The 14,715-nt window shown below is 38.7% G+C and overlaps 1 protein-coding gene across 1 annotated transcript; it reads right to left on the bottom strand.

Annotated features, from left to right (window-relative positions):
• Positions 1-4,902: 4,902 nt before the first annotated feature.
• Positions 4,903-13,129, bottom strand: LOC138305637 (tigger transposable element-derived protein 4-like). Its single transcript, XM_069245934.1, has 4 exons — positions 12,607-13,129; positions 11,900-12,419; positions 5,286-5,373; positions 4,903-4,977 (listed from the first exon to the last, which is right to left on the bottom strand). The coding sequence occupies exons 1-4, from the start codon at positions 13,127-13,129 to the stop codon at positions 4,903-4,905; spliced, it is 1,206 nt and encodes a 401-aa protein (XP_069102035.1).
• Between the last annotated feature and the right edge of the window lie 1,586 nt (positions 13,130-14,715).

The following is a 14,715-nucleotide window of genomic DNA, read 5'->3' on the forward strand; positions in this document are numbered from 1 at the left end:
CATGGAGTAAAGAAGACAGTATTAGATGCATGGAACGGCTACCACAGCGTATCACTACACCCAGACACACACCTTACCACATTTATCACTCCGTGGGGTAGATACAAAACTACTCCACAGGGTTACATCGCCTCTGGTGATGGCTAGACTAGACCCTATGACGCCATTGTAGCCGTTTGTTTGATTTATTAACGTCCTATTAACAGCTATGGTCATGTAAGGACGGCCTCCCATGTATGCGGTGTGTTGCGTGTATGTTGTGCGAGGTGAGTGTACTGGGAGACTGCGGTATGTTCGTGTTGTGTCTTCTTTTATAGTGGAACTGTTGCCCTTTTTATAGTGCTATATCACTGAAGCATGCCGCCGAAGACTCCAAGCAACACACCCCACCCGGTCACATTATACTGACAACAGGCGAACCAGTCGTCCCACTCCCTGTATGCTGAACGCTAAGCAGGAGCAGAAACTACCACTTGTATAGACTTTGGTGTGTCTCGGCCAGGGGACAGAACCCAGAGCCTTCCTCACAGGGGCGAGCGCTCAACTCAAGGCCAAAAGTGAGGCGGTGCCAAGGGAGGCATTAGGAAAGATAAAGTCAGTTAGGAAGAAGAGAAAAGATAAGATCCTAAATTTAGTCGCCTTTTACGATCATGCAATTAGGGGCAGCAGGTACAATTCTAACGCCCTACCTGCAGGGCCGCCATTGTAGCAGACATTCAAAACAAGACCAAATGCGTCGATGTCCTCCTTTGGTCCGACACAATAGAAAATAAACATGTTCACATTTTTAGTTATAGTACAATTAATGCTGCCATCACCAATTAATCTTTTACTATAATGTATTGTACTATGCACATTAAACATTAAGTAAAGTATCCATATTTGAACTAAAATATGATAAATCCTTTTGTTTGTTTGATTAATTAACGTCCTATTAAAAGCTATGGTCATGTAAGGACGGCCTCCCATGCATGCGGTGTGTTGCGTGTATGTTGTGCGAGGTGCGTGTTTTGGGAGACTGCGGTAAATTCATGTTTTGTCTTCTTGTATAGTGGAACTATTGCCCTTTTTATAGTGCTATATCACTGAAGCATGCTGCCGAAGACACCAAGCAACACACCCCACCCGGTCACATTATACTGACAACGGGCGAACCAGTCGTCCCACTCCCCGTTTGCTGAGCGCTAAGCAGGAGCAGAAACTACCATTTTTATAGACTTTTGTGTGTGTCGGCCAGGGAACAGAACCCAGAGCCTTCCTCACAGGGGTGAACGCTCGACGCAAGGCCAAAAGTGAGGCAGTAATCCACAATGAAAACATCCATAGACGATAATGTTAACGTTTGCCAATGTCCAGGATAAGTTTTTTTCAAGTCTGGTCACCAATCACTAATTTTGAAGAAGATCATCTCACAAACCTGTGAATATTTTTTTTTCAAATCTACCATCTTGCTAAACTTTTAAGTGGGGGTCGCCATCTTATGTTGAATTCCGCACCAAAAAATGACCAAAATTTTCATAAAATTCAAATCTTTATTAACTCTTCCTGTCAGAAACAGACTTGACAGAATTTTAAAATTTCTTTACATATTTTAAATCTACATGTATTGCACAAACATCAAATTAAACATTTGAAACTGATCCACCCATAATACCCAATCAGCCTCCGAAACACTCACCCCTCTATGAAATCTTGTGCCCAGGATTCTATTTTTGGTTTGATTCTGCAGTCCCTATAGCATAAGGTCCGATTCGAAAGTGGGAGTTGGCTCGCTGCATGCGTTGGTCTGCTACTGCAAGTTATCTACCCGTGTCGGAGATGGAGATTCCTGCAAGAACATTCATGAGAATTGAAACTATTACATACACGCAACACACCGCATACATGGGAGGCCGTCCTTACATGACCATAACTGTTAATAGGACGTTAATAAATCGAACAAAATTTTAAATGTAAAATTAAATATCTCAATAAATTCTTAACCTAGGCTTTTGGGTGTTGGTTATTACTATAGTAGTGTTAGTTTACTACAGAAAAATATGAACAACTGAAATAAAATTGAAGATCAGGGGGAGATAACTCTGGAGATAACTCCCCCATAACTCCTAGGACTTTGTGCCAAAAAATCAGAAAAAAGTGTAAAAATTGAGAGAAATCAAAGTGCCAAGGCCACTCATAGATGCTGTGAATGAAGGACTCAAGCAAAGGAATAATGAAATTGTTTTTCCATTTAAATATAGAATTTAGTAAACTATAAATGTGCAGTGTTTAATTTCGGAGTTTAACAAAATACATTTACGGTATACCATATTTATTTTATGATATTTAAAGGTTTTCAAGAACAATCAGTTGAATAACTATTTTTTTTCTGAAATAACTGTAATAAATTGTTATATCTAAATTATTTTTGAAATAACGATTTCAACACCAATGAAACCGTTCAGAATCTGAGTATCATTTTTTATGATTCTTTATTAATTACTAAATTATCAATTTCATCAATATCCCTTCAAAGACAAAAAAAAATAATAGTAAACATTTTCGTACAATAAATAAGTGTATCTTAATATCCACTTAACATTGAAGAATATTTTCGGATAAATGTAACATTAGAAATATTATCATTTCCGGATATGTTTTGGTTTCCTTTTTAGAAAACTAACATAGGTTGCTTTGACGACTTTTGACTAATAATCATGGCCAGATACTTTTGCCAAATAAAAGGTACATTACTTTTTTTACGTATATCCCTCAGATTTCTTTTAAATTCACAAGAACACTAGCCGTTAACATCAAGAAAACTTCATGTAAAGTATCGGACTTTAGCATGTCTTCGTAAGCCTAACATGGTTGGATCGTGCAGAACATTTATCGTGAGTTTTGCTTTGCCGACTTTTGACTTATAATAAAACATGGCCACATACTTTTGTCAAGTAATTATATATCTAAAGGGTACATTATTTGGTTTCTTATAACAGTCAAATTTCTTTTGAATTCATAAGAACGCTAACATCAAGAAAACTTATTTCAATATATTGGACTTTAGTAAGTCTTCATAAGGCTACCTTACCATACACTGCGATATGAGTTCATTTGACCATTTAAGTTGCTCGTACATATATAGATCTATATTATCTAGATTTTGTACTTTTTCCCTTTCAATATAACGCATTTGTCGATAAACAAAAGACAGAACTTCCGATGACAGCACGTACTCAAAACTATTAACTTTTACTGCGCAATAATATCATCAGATAATATAGTTCGTCAATACAACCAACACACAAAACCTAATAAGCGTTATAAGAACTTTCTTATGCAGTTACCTTCCTAACATTTGATTACAATAATCGATCAGTAGCATGAATTACGTAAAATTTAAATAACATACACAATTCGAAATCCACTGAAAATCTGCCGCGGAGGAAGACAGCGAAGAAGGCGTTGTTCGTGATTTTCGGGACACTACTGATCTCGGAGTAACACAAATATCATAGAGTCCCAACTGAATACTTAAAACACTCCATCCATGGTGTATATGTATGTACTAATTCAATGTCTGTGGTTTTGAATATTGGGGTTTTATTTTTCCATACCATCAAGTATTACGTGAAATGAACAAAACAACTGTTAATTTTCATCGCGGAGTGGTTTCGTGGTTTTGATGTGCACAGGCTCGCCGAGCGTACCTAAGAATGCTGTTTCACAGCATCAAAAAGTCAAGAAACAGACAGTACAATAAAGAATCACCTCTTTCCAAACAGTATGACACCAAATGATAGGATTACAGAATGTTTACATTAGAGCAGCAGAGATGAAAGACAGATACTTGATATTGCAGCTGATTGGGTGCTTAAACCATAGGGCTAGGTGTCTGCCTGTCAAGTGTCCAGCTCGACTCTAATGAATAGGATTACTGATACAAGCCTCCTGATTGGATATTGCTGTGTATATAAAGAGCAATGATCAGCCTCTGAAACATTCAACAGACCCATACACAAGGAAAAGATTATTTTGGAACCAAGATAATGGTGAATAAGGTGTGTATTCTCTATATGAAGGCATGAAAGAACCAGGGAAGAAAGGGCGAGACACCATGAAAATGAACTCTGCAGTACAAGTTGGACTTATACAGAGTAGAATTGGTAACGCTGCAATGAGACTTACACTGATGAGTGCCAATATCCCTCCCCCTCAGAGAGAGGAATGCAGAAAAGTACTAACAAAGTGTGGGACAAAATTGAAGAAATTAACAAGACTGACATGAGTGAACTACGGAAGCGTGTACAAATAATCAACACCCTGAGAGGAAATCAGCCGAACAAAGTTAACCTAATGGTTGACGCGACTTACAACAACCCATTTTATTCAGGTGAAGGAAAGACTCCATTTCAGTCAGCAACTCAAGTGATGTTCAGTAGCATAGAACACAATACCAAGGAACAGTATGTGTTAAACCTTGTCACCAAAAACAAACTGTGGCCACCCTGTAGTAGTGAACATACCAGAGACTTTAAAGGAAACTTACCTGTAGCCTCATCGATTGGTAATGAGCAAGCATACTGTTTTGAAAGTCAGCAGAAGCTAAGAGAAGATGGTCTGGAGGAAGACAAGCTTGTCACGGACTCGGACACTGGTGCAAGCTTGTCACAGACTCAGACACTGGTGCATTCAAGGCAGCTGAAAAGATTTATAAACTCGGTGATTCAAGTACAAAGTCAACACACAACCTGGACCCTATTCATATAACAAGAAATCTTAGAAAAAAGTGTGTTCAAACTTGAAGAAATAATGCCAGGATCAACAAATAATGCCAGGATCAACAAGGAAAGAGAGACAAACTATCAAGAGAAAATTCAGCTGTGATCTAGCTGGTCGATGCCAGGCAGAGTTATCTCACCTTTATGACAGACACTGTGGTAGTCTAGTTCCCTTACAACGTGCAGCTCGCGGTGTAAGGGAGGCAATGGTGAAGTGCTATCAAGGTAAACATTATGTTTGTAAAACCAAATCTCTATTGTGTATTGGGACTAAAACAAAGAACTGGCTTACAAACAGCACATACTTACCAAATGATTTTAAGATCTGTGGCGGAGAAGATTTACTTATGGAAAAGGTGAACAGTCGTCTTGGCGATTCTGTGTTGGAAATGACTCTTTGGAATCTGTCAACCCAAAAGGTGGAATCTGTGAACAGGCGGCTAAAGAGATCACTCCCCCCCCCCTCTCTTTTAGTGTGAACTTTACTCGAAACTTTTCTGGGAGAGCTCATAGGGCTGTGTATACCGTGAACCATGGACCTGGCAAAGCTGTTAGAGAACTGTGTAGTGCTATTGGATCACCTATCGCAGCGGGGAGCTCTGTGACGAAACATCTGGAAAAAGAACAAAATAGACATTTATTTGAGAAATTGCGAAGTAATTCAATACTTTTTTGTTTGTTTATTTGATTTATTAACGTCCTATTAACAGCTATGGTCATGTAAGGACGGCCTCCCATGTATGCGGTGTGTTGCGTGTATGTTGTGCGAGGTGAGTGTACTGGGAGACTGCGGTATGTTTGTGTTGTGTCTTCTTCTATAGTGGAACTGTTGCCCTTTTTATAGTGCTATAAATTTAAAGTATGGAAATTCTAAAACGTCCTCCCAGCTCACTATGTCCGTGGTTACATTTCCACGCAGCCTCGCTTTCAATGCTTTCAACTTTTCTTTACTTTAATGGTCAGAACTGGGAAACTTTTTGTTTGTTTGTTTGTTTGTTTGAGTTTTACGGCCCATCGACAACTAAGGTCATTTAGGGCCAAACTACAAGTCATGCATTAATATCAGGATAAAAGTTCAGGGTAAGAAAAAGCAAGTAAGGACTAAAACACAGATTGTAAACGTTAATTTGATAAAAAAAAGGTTTGCATGGGATAAAATAAATTTGGCTAAAACACATGAGAAAACTCATGCACAATGTTGATGAAACGATGAAATGTTGAGTTGATACGATGTATGATGAGAAAACGTTCATATTTTGCTTAAAATACCGATCTCTTTGAGATAATTAAAAATACGATTATGTCTCACGGCATGAAACAAAGTGTACATGTCGGAGACATCGTAGTATTTATCTCGTATGTGTTTAAAATCAATACAATGCAATAAAATATGCTCCACTCTGAGAGGGGAATCACATGCATGGCATGTTGAAGGATCCTCCCCTCTCAATAGATAGGAATGTGTAAAATATGTGTGTCCAGTTCGGAGCCGAGAGAGAACAACTTCCTCTCTGCGGTCTCTCCGACTGGACAGTTTAGGATTAAGTGTAGGTTGAATTTTAAACAGTTTATTGTTTGTTTCGGTAGACCACCTTTGTTGCCAATGGTGTTTGATGGCTGACTGAATTGAAGGTTTGATGTCGGTGTATGGTAGTTTCAAATCTGTTTTGTGCTAGGCGAAGAGCAGTCTTAGCTGCTTTGTCAGCCTGTTCATTCCCCTTTATACCCACATGACTGGGAATCCAGAGATAAATAATTTGAGTTTTAGAAGATAATCGAAATGTTCGGATTAAAACATTTTGGATTAGAGTATTTCTAGGGCTTCTTGATTTCAAAGCCTGAAGAACCGAAAGAGAGTCTGAACAGATGATTGCCTTTTCAATGCGGTGTTCTTGGATATGGTCAAGCGCCAGACCGATAGCAGATGCTTCCGCAGAGAAAATGGAGGCAGTATCTGGGAGTCGGATAGAGGAGCAGTGATTAGATGTACAGCATGCTGCCGCAACATTATCACCATCTTTTGATCCGTCAGTGTAGATCTGAACATGGTCAGGGAAAGCCCAAATGCACTCCCGAAAGGAGGATTAGTGTTCTTCGGGTAATGCACTGGATTTTGCCCTCTCATGTAGAGATAAATTGATATCAGGTGTTTGAATGAGCCATGGTGGTAAATCCGATACGATGTACTCGTCAATGGTGTCGAAAACTTGACTACGGCTCTATTGTCTATTCGCAGCTCCTATCTACAGATGCTTGACCCTATACAGAATCAGGGACTGCGTCTCGCACTTGGAGCTTTTCGAACAACACCTGTGAAGAGTCTCCATGTGGAAGCTAATGAGCCATCTCTAGACGATCGACGAAAGAAATTATCCTTACAGTATGCTGCTCAACTGAAATCCAACCCCAAAAATCCTGCATTTAACCTTGTATTCAATCCACAACATCAAGAAATATTTACACAAAATCAAAAGCTCATACCAACATTTGGCATCAGAATTTCAAAATTTTTGCTGGAACTTAATATACCATTCGACACCATTGACGAGTACACCGTATCGGATGTACCACCATGGCTCATTCAAACACCTGATATCAATTTATCTCTACATGAGAGGGCAAAATCCAGTGCATTACCCGAAGAACACAAATCCTCCTTTCGGGAGTGCATTAGGGCTTTCCCTGACCATGTTCAGATCTACACTGACGGATCAAAAGATGGTGATAAAGTTGCGGCAGCATGCTGTACATCTAATCACTGTTCCTCTATCCGACTTCTAGATGTTGCTTCCATTTTCTCTGCGGAAGCTTGTGCTATCGGTCTGGCTCTTGACCACATCGAAGAACACCGTATTGAAAAGGCAATCATCTGTTCAGACTCTCTTTCGGTTCTCCAGGCTTTGAAATCAAGAAGCCCTAGAAATACTCTAATCCAAAATATTTTAATCCGAACATTTCGATTATCTTCTAAAACTCAAATTACTTATCTCTGGATTCCCAGTCATGTTTTGTTTGTTTGTTTGTTTGTTTGTTTAATTAACGTCCTATTAACAGCTATGGTCATGTAAGGACGGCCTCCCATGTATGCGGTGTGTTGCGTGAATGTTGCGCGAGGTGCGTGTTTTGGGAGACTGCAGTATATTCGTGTTGTGTCTTCTTGTATAGTGGAACTGTTGCCCTTTTTATAGTGCTATATCACTGAAGCATGCCGCCGAAGACACCAGGCAACACACCCCACCCGGTCATATTATACTGACAACGGGCAAACCAGTCGTGCCACTCCCGTTATGCTGAGCGCTAAGCAGGAGCAGAAACTACCACTTTTATAGACTTTGGTGTGTCCCAGTCATGTGGGCATAAAGGGGAATGAACAGGCTGATAAAGCAGCTAAGACTGCTCTTCGCCTAGCACAAACACATTTGAAACTACCATACACCGACATCAAACCTTCAATTCAGTCAGCCATCAAACACCATTGGCAACAAAGGTGGTCTACCGAAACAAACAATAAACTGTTTAAAATTCAACCTACACTTAATCCTAAACTGTCCAGTCGGAGGGACCGCAGAGAGGAAGTTGTTCTCTCTCGGCTCCGAACTGGACACACATATTTTACACATTCCTATCCATTGAGAGGGGAGGATCCTCCCACATGCCATGCATGTGATACTCCTCTCACAGTGGAGCATATTTTATTGCATTGTATTGATTTTAAACACATACGAGATAAATACTACGATGTCTCCGACATGTACACTTTGTTTCATGCCGTGAGACATAATCGCATTTTTAATTATCTCAGTGAGACATAATCGCATTTTTAATTATCTCAAAGAGATCGGTATTTTAAGCAAAATATGAACGTTTTCTCATCATACATCGTATCAACTCAATATTTCATCGTTTCATCAACATTGTGCATGAGTTTTCTCATGTGTTTTAGCCAAAACTATTTTATCCCATTCAAACCTTTTTTTTATCAAATAAACGTTTACAATGTGTTTTAGTCCTTACTTGCCTTTTCTTACCCTGATCTTTTATCCTGATATTAATGCATGACTTGTAGTTTGGCCCTAAATGACCTTAGTTGTCGATGGGCCGTAAAACTCAAACAAACAAACAAACAAACGTAGAAGCATTTCACGGTCTGCACCCCAATCAGAATGGGAAAGAACTCGTAGAAGGTTCAGCGCCTTCGAGCACTTATCCTTCAGATGTTTGATATGTGGAACAAAGGACAATTTCGAATCAATTAGTGGGAAACTAAGCAGAACTTGGCCGTCGTATTAATATGCGAGAACTTTTGGAAGGCCAATGAACGCATTTAGACTGGTTTTCTTTGCCCGACTATTCACTTTATGACCTTTCCATCTGAGAATTTGATTCTACCAGTTCCAGAATTTCAGAAGAAGAATTTTTAAAGTTTTAGCTTATTAGAATTCAATGGCCATTTCATAATGATAATTCTTATAACATTTGACTAAATTTCTATTTCAAATGACCAAAAAATGCTTAAAAATGTGTTTTCCCTACATAAGTTATACTTAACTTAACCCCCTCCCCAGGGGGAAACCTGAGACCCCAGGGCCATGAAATTCACAATTCTTGTAAAGAGCCTTAAAACCTTTCAATATATGAAGAGTATCTGTTTCCATCAAAACTTTGAATTCAGAAGGAATATATTTTTAAATTTTAGCCATTTGACCCCTTTTGGCTCTGCCCCTCTAGCCCCTGGGTGTCGGCCAGGACCAAAATGACTATGACGTTAAAATGCTATTTCAGGTTAATAATTCTAACCCAGTTTGGCTAAATATCCTATGAAAACTAAGCAAATAATGTTCAAAAATGTATTTTTCCTATGTAATCTATAGTAAACTGGACACCCTCCCCAGGAAGAAACTTGAGACCCCAGGGTCATATAATTCACAATTTTTGTAAAGACCTTATGAACTTTCCATCTATGAAGAGTATTTGATTCTACTAATTGTTTGAAAAGCTCCATGTGCGAGACGCAGTCCCTGGTTCTGTATAGGGTCAAGCATCTGTAGATAGGAGCTGCGAGCCGATCCATAGACAATGGAGCCATAGTCAAGTTTTGATCTAAAAACTGTCCGCTAGATACGTAGAAGCATTTCATGGTCTGCACCCCAATCAGAAGAACTCGTAGCACTTATCCTTCTGATGTTTGATATGTGCATCAAAGGACAGTTTCGAATCAAATATTAGTCCAAGAAATACTGAGTGGAAGCTAGATACATATGTGTTCTCTCAAATAATGAATAAACAACTACCAAGTTGAAACCTGATCCATTTGCAATAGCTGTGGATGCCTTTTCTATTACTTGGAGTGGAGATAAATTAATGTACATATCCCCCCCCCCTTTTCTCACTCATTGGAAAGATTGTGCACTAAGTTATCCAAAAAGACAATTCAGAGGCTATATTGACTACTGGACTACACAGTCTTGGTTTCCACAAATTGCTTGTTGTCTAATTGGTTGTTAATTTACCCAGGGAGAAGAACACACTCAGCCACCCACACCTAACAACAACAAGCTTACCCAAAACAAGATTGATGGCATGTCGGCTTTCAGGGAATCGATCTAAGACCTCTGCTTTTCAACAGAGGCTGAACAAATTCTGTTGTCATCATGGAGACAAGGAACTATGCAACAATACCAAACTTGCACATTTCAGTGGTTTCAATATTGCCGTGAAAACAAACAAGAGGCCTTGGCGGTCACCTGAGTGCAGATACAGAAAGAGCATTGCAAAGTTGGTTCAAATCTGTAAAAAGTATTTACGAATTAGAATAAACGAAAGTTAAACCTTCGTATTAGAATTTCTATTTTTTGTTTTTCATTTTGATAGTAAGTGTATTATGTTACCAAGCATTAAGCTTAAAATTCCAATTTGCTTTGCCAACGTTAAACAACAAAACCAAACTAGAAGTCAAGTCAGTGTCAGTGATTTTTTGATTTCACTTTTTAATTTATGAAGATTATTTGGTTTCATCAAACCTGTGAATTCAGAAGAGTTTTGAAATTTTAGCCTATTTGACCCATTTTGGCCCCGCCCCTCTGGTCGCTGGGGGTCAGCCAGGACCAATATAGATATAGTGTTAAAATGCTATTTCAGGCTAATAATTCTAACCCAGTTTGACTCATTTCCTATTAAAACTAAGCAAATCATGTTTATATCGTGTTTTTCCTATATAAACTACAGTAAACTTGACCCCCTCCCAAGAAGAAAATCTGAGGACCATGAAATTCACACGTTTTGTAAGGGGCCTTAAGACATTTCAATCTATGAAGAGTATTTGTTTTCATTGAATCTGTGAATTCAGAAGAAAGATTTTTTAAAAAATTAGCTACAGTCGAGACTGTCTTATGTGACTTTCCAAGGGACCATTTCAAAAAGGTCACATAAGACAGGGAGTCACTTAAGACAGTCCAAGTCCGTCCGCTACATCACTGATAGAAACTGGTTCATTAATCATACAGGTCTATATCCATCCTTGTTTATAATTATATGTACCTATATCAACTGCCCTGTATCAATGAAAACTGACAACTATTGAATATTAACATTTTTAATTAAAAATCAATTAATAATAAATACAAGCACAAGTACATTTCAGCCCTTTAAAAAGGATTATGAGATATTATTGCACATTTATCAATTGACCTCATCTAGTTACAATAAATCTTAAAATATGATGGTATTCTTATTTCTAAAATGTTTGTAAGATCAGGTAATTAAATGAAATTATATGTATAGTATCAATTGCACATTACTCGGAAGTTAAAACAATAAAATGTTCAGGTATAAGATCGCAAAAACTAAAAAGATCAAATTATTTCGATCTCATCATTTCGAAAAATTCTGTGATCTTGCTTTGTTTGGTGGTGTTCACTGTAATGTCTGAAAGTTTTCCATCGAGCTGTATAACACAATCCAGAATTTCTGGGTGGCCTGATGTAGTTGCAAATAATTTCAGCTTCACAACCATGTTGTTTGCATCAGCCAATGTTAGAGTTTCTTCAGATGAACTACCAACTTCATTGTCACTATCATCACTGTCCCAATCGAAAGAAATGTTGCCACATGTATCGATGGAATTGTCAATACTAACTTACTCTTTGAAGGTGCAACCGAACACATCTTTCACCATTTTAATTGCCGCCAGGGGGATATCATCATCGTCATCATTGTTGTCACTGTGTTCATTGTCGACTTCAGGACCTTGTATCTGTTTGAGGCCCGCTTTCTCAAAACATCTCTTAATTGTGTGTTCCTCAACCTCAGTCCAAGAATTCTTCAGCCAATAAATGGCATCAAGAATATTGATTTGTTTCAAAATGTCTGAACCACAAACAGTCGCATTTCTGTCCATTTCTTTTACCATGTGTTTCAACTGTCTCTTGCGAAACTTTAACTTTGTTGACTGGATGATTCCCTGATCCATAGGTTGCGTTAAGGAAGTTGGTGGCAAAAACTCCACTTTAACGTTGCTTAGCTCCACTTCCGGGTGTGAGGGGGCAATATCCACAAATAATAACACATTTCGCTTTTGTGACTTTATCCTTCTATTAAATGTTTTCAAAAAGTCTTTATAAATAAAGCTGTTCATCCATGCCTTTTTGTTACAGTAGTAGTCTACTGGAAGAGAGTTTGATTGTGTTTTTAAAACATCTGGGTCGTCTCGACTTTCCAATAACTAATGGTTTAACTTTTTCGCCTGCCATGCTTGCACATAACGCAACTGTAATTCTTTCCTTAGAGCGCTTACCACCCGCACAATCATCATGAAATGTTTTTCTGGTAGTGTCCTTAAAAAACAAACCAGTCTCGTCCATATTGAAAATGCCGGCTGGTTCATAATTCTCACATAGCTTTGGTAATTTTGATTTCCAGTTATGAACGGTAGCTATTTTCACATCACCACGTTCTCCACTAATAGTTCCAAATACCAAACAGTTCCGTTTTGTGAAACTTTCTAACCATCCCTTCGATGCCTTAATATCTGTAATCCCTAGGCGCTCGGAAAATTCCAATGCTTTAGTTTGTATAAGTGGCCCAGTTACATTGATACGCCTGTGAATGGCATAATTTACCCAAGCAAGTGTCGATTCGTTTATTTCTTCATTGCCTGTGAAATGCCTACGTCGCTTGGAGTCACTCGGGACATTGTTCTCATAGTCGCTCATCAATTCTGCTTTCCTTTTGCGTAGATTTTGTATTTGGGTTTTGCCGACGCCGAGCTTCTCGGCTATCTTGTAGGCAGGAACTCCATCATCAAGTTGACTGATCGCTTCTACCTTTTGTCCCAGTGTCAGAAGTACTCTGGATTTCTTCCGATCAGCCATTTTCACAAATATTTAGAGTATGTGAGTTGTATTTCTTATAAATATTACGAAATCTCACGTGATAAAACGTTGTTTGATACCATGGCAACAACCCAATCGGATTACCTCGTAATTTTCTCCGCGGCTTGTACAGTGTATGATGGACGAGATGTTCCGATCGGGAGACGACATGAGAGAAGTTTGTTATTATAAATTAAGATTTTATGAATAAATCGGGACGTAGAGCCTAGTATCAATATCGCACGAAGGAGGGTGTAATAAAATTTGGTTAAACACATAATGATATTGTAATATATGCGGAGTGTCAGTATTTAAAAAATAACAAAGGAACAAATCTGATAAACGAAACCGGCCCTGTCGGTTATTTTTAGAAATGAGTAGCAATGCTCGAGTGATTACATCTCGGAAACTAAATGTGTACATAAGTAAGCGTAGTTTTATAGCACTATTTATGTTTATTTATTGACCTGAGAAGCCTGCGGCAATGTTTTCATAGCAGGTGTGCAACAATTAATGTGGCGATCGATGTTCAAAAGTCGCTCAAGACAGACTTTGTAGTCGTTGGGTTGTAAAAACATGGTCGCTTGTCACGTAAGACAGGGAGTCGCTGAAAACAGACCCATTATATAGCAAAATACGTTGGGGGTCTCAAGTAAGGTCACATAAGACAGGGAGTTGTTACATAAAGGGGGTCGCTCAGACAGTCTCGACTGTAATTTGACCCCTTTTGGCCCCGTCCCTCTGGCCCCTGGGGGTCGGCCAGGACCAATATGGATATGATGTTAAAATGCTATCTCAGGCTAATAATTCTTACCCAGTTTGACTATTTTCCTATGAAAACAAAGCAAGTAATGTTAATAAATGTGTTTTTCCTATATAAACTTTAGTAAATTTGACCCCCTCCCCAGGTGAAAATCCGAGATCCCAGGGACATGAAATTCACATTTTTTGTAAAGGGCCTTAAGACCTTCCAATATATCAAGAGTATCTGCTTCCATCAAACCTGTGAATTCAGAAGAAATTTTTTGAAGTTTTAGCCTATTTGACCCGTTTTGGCCCCGCCCCTAAGGCCCCTGGGGGTCAATCATGGAAAATTTGTTAATAGGATTCAATGGCCATCTTATATGGATAATTCTGACAACATTTAACTAATTTCCTATCATAAATTACCAAATAATGCTTCAAAATGTGTTTTCACTATATAAACTTTAGTAAACTTAACCCCCTCCCCAGGGGTAAACCTGAGACCCAAGGGTCATGTAATTCACAATTTTTGTAGAGGGCCTTGAGACCTTTCTATCTATGAAGAGTATTTGATTCTATCACATCTGTGAGTGGAGAAGAGGATTTTTGAAATTTTAGTCAATTTTTCCCCTTTTGGCCCCTCCCACAGCCCCCTGGAGGGTGGGGGTCATATATTTCACAATTTTGATTGGCCTCATGTCTTAGAAGGTTTGTGCAAAATTTCATTGAAATTACTTCAGCGGTTTGTGAGAAGAAGTCGAAAATGTAAATTGTTTACGAACACACGACGGACGAACCACGACGACAGACAAAAGGCGATTAGAATAGGTCTCTTGAGACTT

This window comes from Argopecten irradians, chromosome 13 (assembly GCF_041381155.1).
Source record: "Argopecten irradians isolate NY chromosome 13, Ai_NY, whole genome shotgun sequence".
Classification (NCBI taxonomy): Eukaryota; Metazoa; Mollusca; class Bivalvia; order Pectinida; family Pectinidae; genus Argopecten; species Argopecten irradians.